The following is an 11,680-nucleotide window of genomic DNA, read 5'->3' on the forward strand; positions in this document are numbered from 1 at the left end:
ATAATAATTACTAATTCCTCTGATAATAATTGCTAATTCCTCTGATAATAATTGCTAATTCCTCTGATAATAATTGCTAATTCCTCTGATAATAATTGCTAATTCCTCTGATAATAATTGCTAATTCCTCTGATAATAATTATTAATTCCTCTGATAATAATTGCTAATTCCTCTGATAATAATTGCTAATTCCTCTGATAATAATTATTAATTCCTCTGATAATAATTGCTAATTCCTCTGATAATAATTGCTAATTCCTCTGATAATAATTATTAATTCCTCTGATAATAATTGCTAATTCCTCTGATAATAATTGCTAATTTCTCTGATAATAATTATTAATTCCTCTGATAATAATTGCTAATTCCTCTGATAATAATTGCTAATTCCTCTGATAATAATTATTAATTCCTCTGATAATAATTGCTAATTCCTCTGATAATAATTATTAATTCCTCTGATAATAATTGCTAATTCCTCTGATAATAATTACTAATTCCTCTGATAATAATTGCTAATTCCTCTGATAATAATTATTAATTCCTCTGATAATAATTGCTAATTCCTCTGATAATAATTGCTAATTCCTCTGATAATAATTGCTAATTCCTCTGATAATAATCGCTAATTCCTCTGATAATAATCGCTAATTCCTCTGATAATAATTGCTAATTCCTCTGATAATAATTATTAATTCCTCTGATAATAATTGCTAATTCCTCTGATAATAATTATTAATTCCTCTGATAATAATTGCTAATTCCTCTGATAATAATTACTAATTCCTCTGATAATAATTGCTAATTCCTCTGATAATAATTATTAATTCCTCTGATAATAATTGCTAATTCCTCTGATAATAATTGCTAATTCCTCTGATAATAATTGCTAATTCCTCTGATAATAATCGCTAATTCCTCTGATAATAATCGCTAATTCCTCTGATAATAATTGCTAATTCCTCTGATAATAATTACTAATTCCTCTGATAATAATTGCTAATTCCTCTGATAATAATTGCTAATTCCTCTGATAATAATTATTAATTCCTCTGATAATAATTACTAATTCCTCTGATAATAATTGCTAATTCCTCTGATAATAATTGCTAATTCCTCTGATAATAATTGCTAATTCCTCTGATAATAATTGCTAATTCCTCTGATAATAATTGCTAATTTCTCTGATAATAATTATTAATTCCTCTGATAATAATTGCTAATTCCTCTGATAATAATTGCTAATTCCTCTGATAATAATTGCTAATTTCTCTGATAATAATTATTAATTCCTCTGATAATAATTGCTAATTCCTCTGATAATAATTGCTAATTCCTCTGATAATAATTGCTAATTCCTCTGATAATAATTGCTAATTTCTCTGATAATAATTATTAATTCCTCTGATAATAATTGCTAATTCCTCTGATAATAATTGCTAATTCCTCTGATAATAATTGCTAATTCCTCTGATAATAATTGCTAATTCCTCTGATAATAATTGCTAATTCCTCTGATAATAATTGCTAATTCCTCTGATAATAATTGCTAATTCCTCTGATAATAATTGCTAATTCCTCTGATAATAATTGCTAATTCCTCTGATAATAATTACTAATTCCTCTGATAATAATTGCTAATTCCTCTGATAATAATTGCTAATTCCTCTGATAATAATTGCTAATTCCTCTGATAATAATTGCTAATTCCTCTGATAATAATTACTAATTCCTCTGATAATAATTGCTAATTCCTCTGATAATAATTGCTAATTCCTCTGATAATAATCGCTAACCCCCACGGCATTACTTAGAATGTATAACGATGCTGGCTCAAGCGTGTATCCTCCGGCCACTGCCATGCCAGCACCATTCACGCCTTTTAAAGAAATTTCCAGCTTTCGCAAGTGGTGACATCACGTACCTATGAAAGCAATGGATAGGAAAGGCCATATTTTTAAACATTTCTGCGCCCAAGAACACGTAATTTACTAGTCTTTCGTTGGAGTTTAGGGCATTTCCAGGGGTACTTTTATGACCCTGGTGGTAGTCTGAGCCTTCTTCTGTACCGTGAACCTAAAAGAACACTCATTAGAACTCGATTAACCTCCTTTTTGGACTTTGGAAATAGTTGGTGTGGAGGGTGGGAGCATCTGACAATACCAACCAAAAAGACAGAAAGGAGACAGGAGACAGGGGTACTTTTATGACCCTGGTGGTAGTCTGAGCCTTCTTCTGCACCGTAAACCTAAAAGAACACTCATTAGAACTCGATTAACCTCCTTTTTGGGCTTTGGAAATAGTTGGTGTGAGGGGTGGGAGCATCTGACAATACCAACCAAAAAGACAGCAAGGAGACAGAGAGCATGATGGTGGAGGCTGATGGACTAAAAGACAGGGCACGGAAAGCGGCTGGAGAGGGGAAGCCGAGGGTGGATAACGAAGTCTTTTCCAATGGACTGGAAGCGGCAAGTTAGGTGGATTGGAAAGGACAGACAGACAGGATGCAGGGTTGGGGACTGAAACAAAGCGATCGGAGCTGAAGTTGAGGTCTGGAGGCGGCAGGAAAGGAGGAAAGTGATGACATTTAGGGCGGTATTATAAGACATTTTCGGTTCTCATTTCAGATATTTCTAAAGGTCAAAGAGGCGATCAATCGGGTTCTAATGAGTGTTTCGTCAGTTTCATGGCACAGAGGAAGGGTCAAACTACCACCAGGACCATAAAAACTACTACTGGAAATGCCCAAAACTCCTACGAAAGCCTTGTCAAATAGGATGGAAAGGTGGGCTCTTTCCGACACCCTCAGCCCCGTTGTTGGGCCTCCTTGACAGAATTGGGTATCTCTCTACCAGCCGTCTGGGGGGTTGCGCGGCATGCACCTCCTTCCTCCATTGAGGTATATCCCCAACGAAAAAAAAATAAATAAATAAATAAAAATAAATAAAAAATAAAGCTGTACTACTTAACGTAACATTGTTTTGTTCTTTTGCCAGTGATTTCAATAAATGGAGACATTTTCCTAATTAGACTAGCAAGGAAATTTCATTTCAATAAATTCTTGTGTGTGCTGAGCCAAAAAAACAAAAAATTGTGACAACTAGACCCGGTCTCCCCTACGTCAAGGCGCGCGTCAGTGGAGGATGTGACGTGCTTCAAATGGCTGTTTTCGCCTATATCGCATTTCATCTATAATCCAGTGACATCATATCGTCTTCAGAAGATATTTATAAAGAATGAAATGCTTTGTTTTAGGACTAATTCAATAAATACTGCAAATGGCATGTTATAGTGTTTGGTATCAACAATTTCGGAACTCTTTCACGCACACTTGTCATGTTTTTGTTTGTTTTACCGAGTTTCGAGACATATTTGTTATAATTACCTGCTAATCTAATGTTGCCACTCATCATGACTAATATTATGAGCCATGTTTGTAATATTAGTCACGATGGGCAGGGCAGCCTATACACCACATGCAGCACAGCAGCCCGTGGTGTGGTGTGTTGCCCCGGCCGGTGTCCCGCACTAAACTCATCAAATATTTGTTTTTATAGGTTAATAAAAACAGTACATTTTATAATGTTTTATTTAGCAATATATTAACACTTTTTATATGTATTCAATTTTCTTCTCGAAGACCAATTGTAAATGAAGAAAAAAGGCATTTACTATGTGTTTGTATATATATTCTAGATAGATATATAGATAGATTTAGATATACTATACTATACTTTTTAGCAATCAGTAATGAAGTGATAACAGAACTAAACTGAGAGACTTAAATACTGTTCAACAATTATGCTTAAATCAAGCCCATAGTCACCTAAGAAACAGTAAGGGAATCTGCTTACTTGGGACAACTGATTAAAGCAAATGTCGCACTAGATCTGGGAATAACATACTGCAGCCCCTTTAGAAAACAAGTTAAAATGTTGAAGGGATTCCTAACTCATATGTGCTTGGAGCGAAGGGTTAACAGTGACTGCATCCTCCATGTCATGATGTGTGGGTCAGAGACATGGACATGAACGTTAAGTTTCTGGAAAGGATACCGAGATGTGTCCAAAGAGGGAAGGAGAGATGGATGCTGGGTATCGCTATAATAGATAAGAAAAACTGGAAATGGATAAAACCAAAAAGTAGATGGTATAATGAAGGCCATTACAATAACGGAAAGGTAATGGTCAAGAGAGGAGAGGACAGAAGACAACAGATGGACAAAATGTGACAGACTGGGAAGTAACTGATATAAAAAGACCCTTAAGTAGAGAATGTTTAGCAGATGGAGTGATGAAACTGACATTTAACCCCTTGGATGCGGATTTCCTACAAGAATTAAGACATCACCAAGATACAGGAGTGGAGCAAAAAGTGGCTGCTATATTTCAATGAAGTAAAATGTAGTCATGCACCAACTGGGAGGGGAAATTCAGCATACCAATACCCAGTGGTGGGCACGGTTCCGCTAATCCGCTAACCACTAATTAGTGAAGCTAACCTTTTTGTTAGCTGATTAGCATTTTTGCTAACTTTGGAAACAGTTAATGGACCAGTTAGCTTCCACAAAATGTAATTCCTCCTTCGCTAACTTTAAGTCCACTAAAAAATTCATACAGGTTTGTTCTTGTCTGTTGTGGGCAGTCACAGCACCAGTTGCGCCACATGGCACAATAATTCCAGGGCTTCCACTTTTGGGTAAATATGCCTTAAAGTAGGGGAATTGGACAATTATTAGGGAAACTTTTTGGTATTCTAGCTAGGGTACTGCATCTTCCATTTCCAAATCTTTGAAAAAAAGTTAGCTGTTAGCGGTTAGTGTTAGCTTATACTAATTTATCAGTTTAGTGGTTTAGCATAAGCAAAGCTAACTTTTTAGTTAGTGGATTACCAGTTAGCAAAGCTAACTTTTCAGTTAGCAGTGCCCACCACTGCCAATACCACATGGGAAACACTCCACTATTCACCACAGAGGCAGAGAAAGACCTGAGAGTATATGTTACCATGCTACCAATGAAGGCGAAATCCGTGCCAATCACAGCGGACGGGTTAAAGAACCATTCAACATTTCTCTCGTAACCTTTAGCCTACATCTATTACCCACAGCTATATAATGTATCAAGCTCCTTTCATTCTCTCTTACCCTGGTATAACAGTGGATTAACTTGTGGTGAAAGGTGTTTGGCAGGAGCAGACCCTCTCAGCACACACATTCACAAGGTAATGCCCATTCTCATTCACTGCATCAACACACTTTTCAGCTACATTGCTAATCTCTCGGATTCCAACTTTTGCAATCATTGTTATTATCATTACAGTAATGGAAACAGCTTAAAGGCAAAAAATAAGACAAAAACACACAAAAAAAGCCTGCTAATCTCTACTCCAGCAAAAGAAAACAATTGAGTGGCCAGAAGAAAGTCAGTTTTGGTTGGAGAAGTGTCTTCATGCAGCCCTCTTGAAGGAGTTTAAGTCATAGGCAGGACTGACTAACACAGTAACTTAAGTACTCTTCTTTCATATCTAAAAGTTTTCAGATATTGCACAAACTCCTCACAAAACCTATTCATCTCTATCTTGAATGAATGTTTAATCCAATAGCAGTGACGGGCCAAATTTGTGGCTTTACCGTGTACCAGCGACGGGCCAAATTTTTGCCATGATATAAACCCCCCCCCAAAATAAATGATGCATAAAATGATCACAAATGCGTTGATATATATTATGAAATGGTTTGCGTGAGTGATGATTTTTTCTCATTTTTCTCGCTTAGAGGGGCCTTTAAGAAACATGATCCCTGCAGCTACCAGGTCAATGAATCAGACAACAGGGAAGAAGACGAGAGGCCCCCCGAAGGATCTGACGTCACTTCAGGGGGAGGAGCAGCTGCATGTATAAGATCAGAGGGCTCACAAGGGATCTGATGTCCTGTGGGTGGGTCGGGGTGGCTGCACATATTGAGATGACATGCCCACTCGCCTGTAAATATAAATGCATTAGAACCCAGACCTCGATTTTAACTCTAATTTCTTTTGGGGAGAGTATCAATGTGGTGATATCTGAGGTAACGAAAATCATCTTAATGTTAAACCATCTGTACTTAGGCACCTATAAATATAAATGCATTATGACCCAAATTTCTGCATTAGGTTTTTAACTCAAATATTTGGGTGGAGTGCTACAGTAGGGATATCTGAGGCAGCATAAACAGTCTTAACCCGGTAGCAGCGACGGGACAAATTTGTGGCTTTACCGTGTAGCAGCAACGGGCCCAATTTGTGCCATGATATAAATAGCCCCAAAATAGATGAAACATAAACTGATCACAAATGCTTTGGTATATATTATGAAATGGTTTTTGTGAGTGATGCTTTTTTCTCATTTTTCTCGCTTAGATGGACCATTAAGAAACATGATCCCCGCAGCTACCAGGTTAATGTTAGACCATCTGTACTTATGTATCGTTAACATGGCTGGGTGGCTGCTTGGGAACGTTCAAGAGCAAAATGAATGAGAGCTAATTGCTGATCTTTTTCTTCTTCTCCTCGTTAAAGGTACTTATTTTCCCTTATGGGGTTGGACGGACTACGAATCTCTCCTACTCTTGACGATCATATACTTGCTCCTCCCTGATGTCCTATGATGGTGCTAAATGATGATGCTTCTAGAAAAAATAAATCAGCAACACAAAAAAATCCAAACAACTAAAATATACACACATACCTGCCCAGTTAATAGAGGTGAAAGGCTGCATGGCAAGGTCCAGATGCTGAGTGCTGCTGCTGTGCTGTTATCTCAGTGCTGACTAAGGTAAATGGCCACCCGCCGCTGCACCCAATAGTCCGCCCCTTGAGGCCCTGACGGGAGGGACACCATCAGCACAGGCGGTCCAGGGGTGCTGCTGGGGCCACCCTGGTACAAGGGACACAGGTACTGCCCAGCATCACCCTCTTCCTCACCCCTGGCAGCCTCAATGTCCTCAGCTTCCTCGAGTTGGATGTCCAGCGAGGGGCAGCCGCTCTCCAGGGATGACCTGACCAAGCTGCCCGACCCATCTCCAGGGGAGGCCAACCCATTACCAGGGGAGGCCAACCCATCACCAGGGGAGGCCAACCCATCACCAGGGGAGGCCAACCCATCACCAGGGGAGGCCAACCCATCACCAGGGGAGGCCAACCCATCAGAGTCTACTGGGACCTCTTCCTGGATGTGGTCTTGTGGAGGTGTGCTGCCTTGGGTCACCAGGGGCACCATGGAGAGCAGAGGGAGGGGCTCTACAAGCCCCTGCAGTGAGGCCTCCTCCAGCTCATACCTGAAGAGACAGCCACTTCGGGTTATATAAAAGTGCAGGAGGAGGATGGTGTTTATTTCCTCTTCTATTTAACAAGAAAGCTTGAGATGTTTGGTGCAGATATAATTTATACCGAAAGAATTAAAAGAAGAGAACACATATATAAATAAAAAATATATACACAGTGACACACACACTCCACAGTGAAGTAGTCAGCACATGGCTCACAAACAAGAGATCTTGCGTTCAATTCCCAGGTGGAGTGGAGATGGATGGACAGTCTCCGTGCCAACAATAAATGAGCACCAGGTGTCTGTCAGAGATTCTGCTCCAAGAATGAAAAACCCAAAGCCTTCAGACCTAGGATTTTGAAGACTGATCCCCTCATGTAATATATAAGGTGAACACATACACCCACCTTTCAGCATTCCATGAGGCGCCCACCAGCCAGAGCCCAGAAGCAAGCAGCCGTGTGTTACCATCCTGCCCCCAGCAAGCCCACACATGCTCCTCCTCTTCCTCCTTGTCCTCCTGAAGACCCTCCTCCTCTGCCTTCTCCCCCTCTAGCTCTTCATCTACAGTGCCTTGGGAGGGGGAGTCTTGTGAGGCATTGCTCTGTGGTGTTGGTGTGGCAGGTGTGCGGTCTGTAGGTGGATCAGATAGCTGTGTAGAATCAACCGTAGGTGATTCTGTTGGGTTTTCACAGGGAGGGGTAGACGTAGGATCACACGGGGGATCAACTGGAGGGTTAGAGGGTTCAGACTGATTAGCAGGGGACTCTGAAGGTGGAGGAGGATCAGCAGGAACATCAGGTGACTCAACAGGAGGTTCAGATGAAGGGTCAGGGGATGGGTCAGCAGGGAGGTCAGGCAGAGGTTCAGGGGGCAGGTCTGTGAGGTGGAAGGACCAGGTGAGGTAGTGCAGAGGCTGGTAGGCGGCGCGGGCGGCTCTTCGGAGGGCGGTGGTGAGAAAGGCCGGCAGGAACTGGAACACGGCTAGCGGGAAGTGGCGCTGTGCCCCACCCTCGACCATGCTCTGTTGGAGGAGAGGAACTTGTATTTACCTCGTGTTTACTTTGTTGTGTTTACCTCATTATATTTACCTTGTTCTTTTACCTGTATTTACCTGGCTATATCTACCTTGCATTTGCCTTGTATTCATCATTTTTGTTGTATTTGCCTTGTGTTTTCTGTATTGTATTTCGCTTGTTCTATTTACTTTCTTGTATTTACCTAGTAGTTATTTACCTTATTGAAATATAAAGGACCTGAGTTAGTCTAGTGTTGTCCTATCTCCATACCTACTTTTATCTGTGTTCCTGGCTCCTTGACTTCATTTTTCTTCTTCTTTTTCTTCTTCTTCTTCATTTAACATCCTTATTTTCCCTTATGGTGTTGGAAGGCCTATGTGTCTCTCCCACTCTTGACGATCGTAGACTCTCTCCTCCCTGACATTCATCATTCCTTGACTTCATTCTTCTTCTTCCTTTTCATCTTCTTCATTTAACATCCTTATTTTCCCTTATGGAGTTGGAGGGCCTATATGTTTCTCCCACTTTTGACAATCGTAGACTCTCTCCTCCCTGACATCCATCATTCCTCAACTTCATTCTTCTTCTTCTTTTCATCTTCTTCATTTAACGTCCTTATTTTCCCTTATGGGGTTGGAAGGCCTATGTGTCTCTCCCACTCCCTGACATTCATCTTTCCTCGACTTCATTCCCTCCCACTATCTCTAACCCATAACTTACCTTTTGACTATTAATTTTACACATCTCACTGACCAAGGCTGATGTCACTTCCTTCCTGGTCTCCCTTACTCACTTCCATAGTTAGTCATTTGGTCATGTTAAGATATAGGATTTATTTCCACATACCTCCCTGCCCATAACTAACCCCGATTATAATTTTTACACATCTCCCTTACCAAAATTTACTTCGTGACATCCCTTATTCACTTAAATATTTAGTCATTTGGTCACGATTTAAACTGGCTATCATTTCTACATATGGGTTAGAGGGTTCAGACTGATTAGCAGGGGACTCTGAAGGTGGAGGAGGATCAGCAGGAACATCAGGCGACTCAACAGGAGGTTCAGATGAAGGGTCAGAGGGTGGGTTAGCAGGGAGGTCAGGCAGAGGTTCAGGGGCAGGTCTGTGAGGTGGAAGGACCAGGTGAGGTAGTGTAGGGGTTGGTGTGATAACCTGCACCCCTTGTATGTCAGTGAATGTGATAAATAAAATAACCTGCACCCCTTGTATGTCAATAAATGTGATAAAAGAGATAACCTGCACCCCTTGTATATTAGTAAATGTGATAAATAAAATAACCTGCACCCCTTGTATGTCAATAAATGTGATAAAAGAGATAACCTGCACCCCTTATATGTCTTTGTATCCTTGGCCTCTCCCTACACTTGCCAACACACAGGCTGTCTCCCGAACCTGAAGGAAGCTGGTCCTGGCGTGAAGCTGCTGCAGGAAGTGGTTGAGGAGGGGCGGGGCGGGTGTGGAATACAGCTTCAGCCAGCAGGGGGGAGTGCGCCCCACCCCCACCGCTGCGGCAACTCCACTTGTGTCCCCACCACCGGCCTGACCCAAACAAGCAGGATTATTATTTTAGTGTGTAACTTCTTCATTTCTCATATAACTGCTATATCTAAAGACTTTTAAGACTGATAAGTGCAAAGAGATAATTTCTTCATCATAAAGGTGTAGAATTTGAAGAAGTTTTACCTTTAAAAATTAAAATAGAAAATATATGAAAATTGTAAATAATATGCAGTGATCTATAGTCAAAATAAGGACTGACATACATTTACTATTTTCGCTTCTTTGGCAGCTTTGATCCGTGTTCATATAGGGTTGATACTTTGAGGTTGTGGCCCTGGGTTTAAGATAAGATGCCCTTGCTAATGTCCCACAGAGGTAATGGAGTTCAAACTGCCTCACCCTGGCTCTTCACTTCCAAGACTTGACACTTCAACCCACTAGACCACCACGCCTCAGACATACATCACTTTAACAATGGTTCATTCCTACACCTATCCTCAATTCCTTCTCTTTTTTCCCCTGGTTTCATACTTCCATCTTTGCAGGAGCAGTGGTATAGCAAGTTTTTATTTTTATTCTTTTTTGCCTTTGAGCTGTCTTCTTTAACCCCTTGACTGCAGATTTCCTACAAGAAGGCATCACCAAGCTACTGGAGTGGAACAAAAAGTGACTGCTACAATTCAATGAAGAAAAATGTAAAGTCATGCACCTTTAGAGGGGATATCCAGCATACCAATACCACATGGGAAACACTCCACTATCCACCACAGAGGCAGACAAAGGCCTGGGAGGATATGTTACCAGGCTACCAGTGAAGGCCAAATCCGTGCCAATCGCAGCGGACGGGTTAATTAAAAAAGTAAGAACTAGAATAGCACATAGATGAACATTCCTAATTCCCCCAAAGTCACAAATGGGTAGGTAGTCTGGGTGTCTTACTGCTGTGGTGTGTATGGCGGCCTGCAGCGTGGTGGTGATGGTGGCCAGGGCAGTGTTGTGGTGCTCCGCCTCGCGCCGCACCACCAACACCAGGTCCTCGTCCTCGCCGCGCTGCAGCCTCTCGGCCCCCGCCACAGGTTCAGGCAGCTGTGAAGATGTAGGCAAGTTGTTACCTGATTGTGCTTTGACAAGACTGAGTCAAGCTCATTGTGTCCTGTCTTATGAAACTATTTTATCTTATTTTTCATTAATACTGTGAATGTTTTTGGTGAATAACTTCTGATAATATATTCCATTGATTTATTGCTCAGTCTGGAAAGATTTCACATCTCACATCTTTCTTAATTTTTCTTATATTTTTGCTGTGCCTTGTTAATATGACTGTCAAATACATGTATACAATGTATGTATGTATGTGGATATGAACAAACAGTGAGGAAACAAATATCAGAGTACTTTTTTATATAAATCTCGAGAAATTATGCAGGTAGATGTTGTCTGATTGCAACCCAAATTCTACTTTGTTTTTGTTGTTGTTTTTAGCCTCAACACTCATCAACTCATTACCATTTTCTTCACTTTCATCAGCTCCTTGGCCAGGCTGCTCTCCACAGAGCCAGCCGGGTCCTGGGCACCGCCGGCTGTGGCCAGGGCCGTCAGGAGGGCATGGCCACTCTCCTCCTCCTGTAACCGCTGTACGCCAGCTGGCAGCCCAAAGATCTCAGGGTCCTCCAGCCCAGTCACAGTCTATAAAGCAATGATCACCATTACCATTGTCCTTTGTACAGCCCTAACCACAGCACATCAACTATTGAATATTCTGTTTTTCACTATTGTTGCTGCACCATCATCTTCCTCTAATTTCTCAACCAATCATTTCAGTCTTTAGCCATTAGT

General features: G+C 40.9%; 1 protein-coding gene across 1 annotated transcript in view; it reads right to left on the reverse strand.

Moving 5' to 3' along the window:
- Positions 1-3,591: 3,591 nt before the first annotated feature.
- The window catches only part of LOC127005513 (dynein axonemal heavy chain 7-like), a 63,315-nt gene continuing 55,226 nt past the window's right edge, over positions 3,592-11,680 (reverse strand). The window contains exons 64-69 of the mRNA XM_050874429.1: positions 11,351-11,530; positions 10,784-10,930; positions 9,737-9,883; positions 7,711-8,327; positions 6,725-7,313; positions 3,592-5,980 (exon numbers count right to left, since the gene is read on the reverse strand). Of these exons, the coding sequence (XP_050730386.1) occupies positions 6,797-7,313; positions 7,711-8,327; positions 9,737-9,883; positions 10,784-10,930; positions 11,351-11,530 (1,608 nt within the window). The 3' untranslated portion in view covers positions 3,592-5,980; positions 6,725-6,796. The remainder of the gene's footprint in view (positions 5,981-6,724; positions 7,314-7,710; positions 8,328-9,736; positions 9,884-10,783; positions 10,931-11,350; positions 11,531-11,680) is intronic.

The sequence above is a fragment of the Eriocheir sinensis genome, chromosome 30 (assembly GCF_024679095.1).
Source record: "Eriocheir sinensis breed Jianghai 21 chromosome 30, ASM2467909v1, whole genome shotgun sequence".
Lineage (NCBI taxonomy): Eukaryota > Metazoa > Arthropoda > Malacostraca > Decapoda > Varunidae > Eriocheir > Eriocheir sinensis.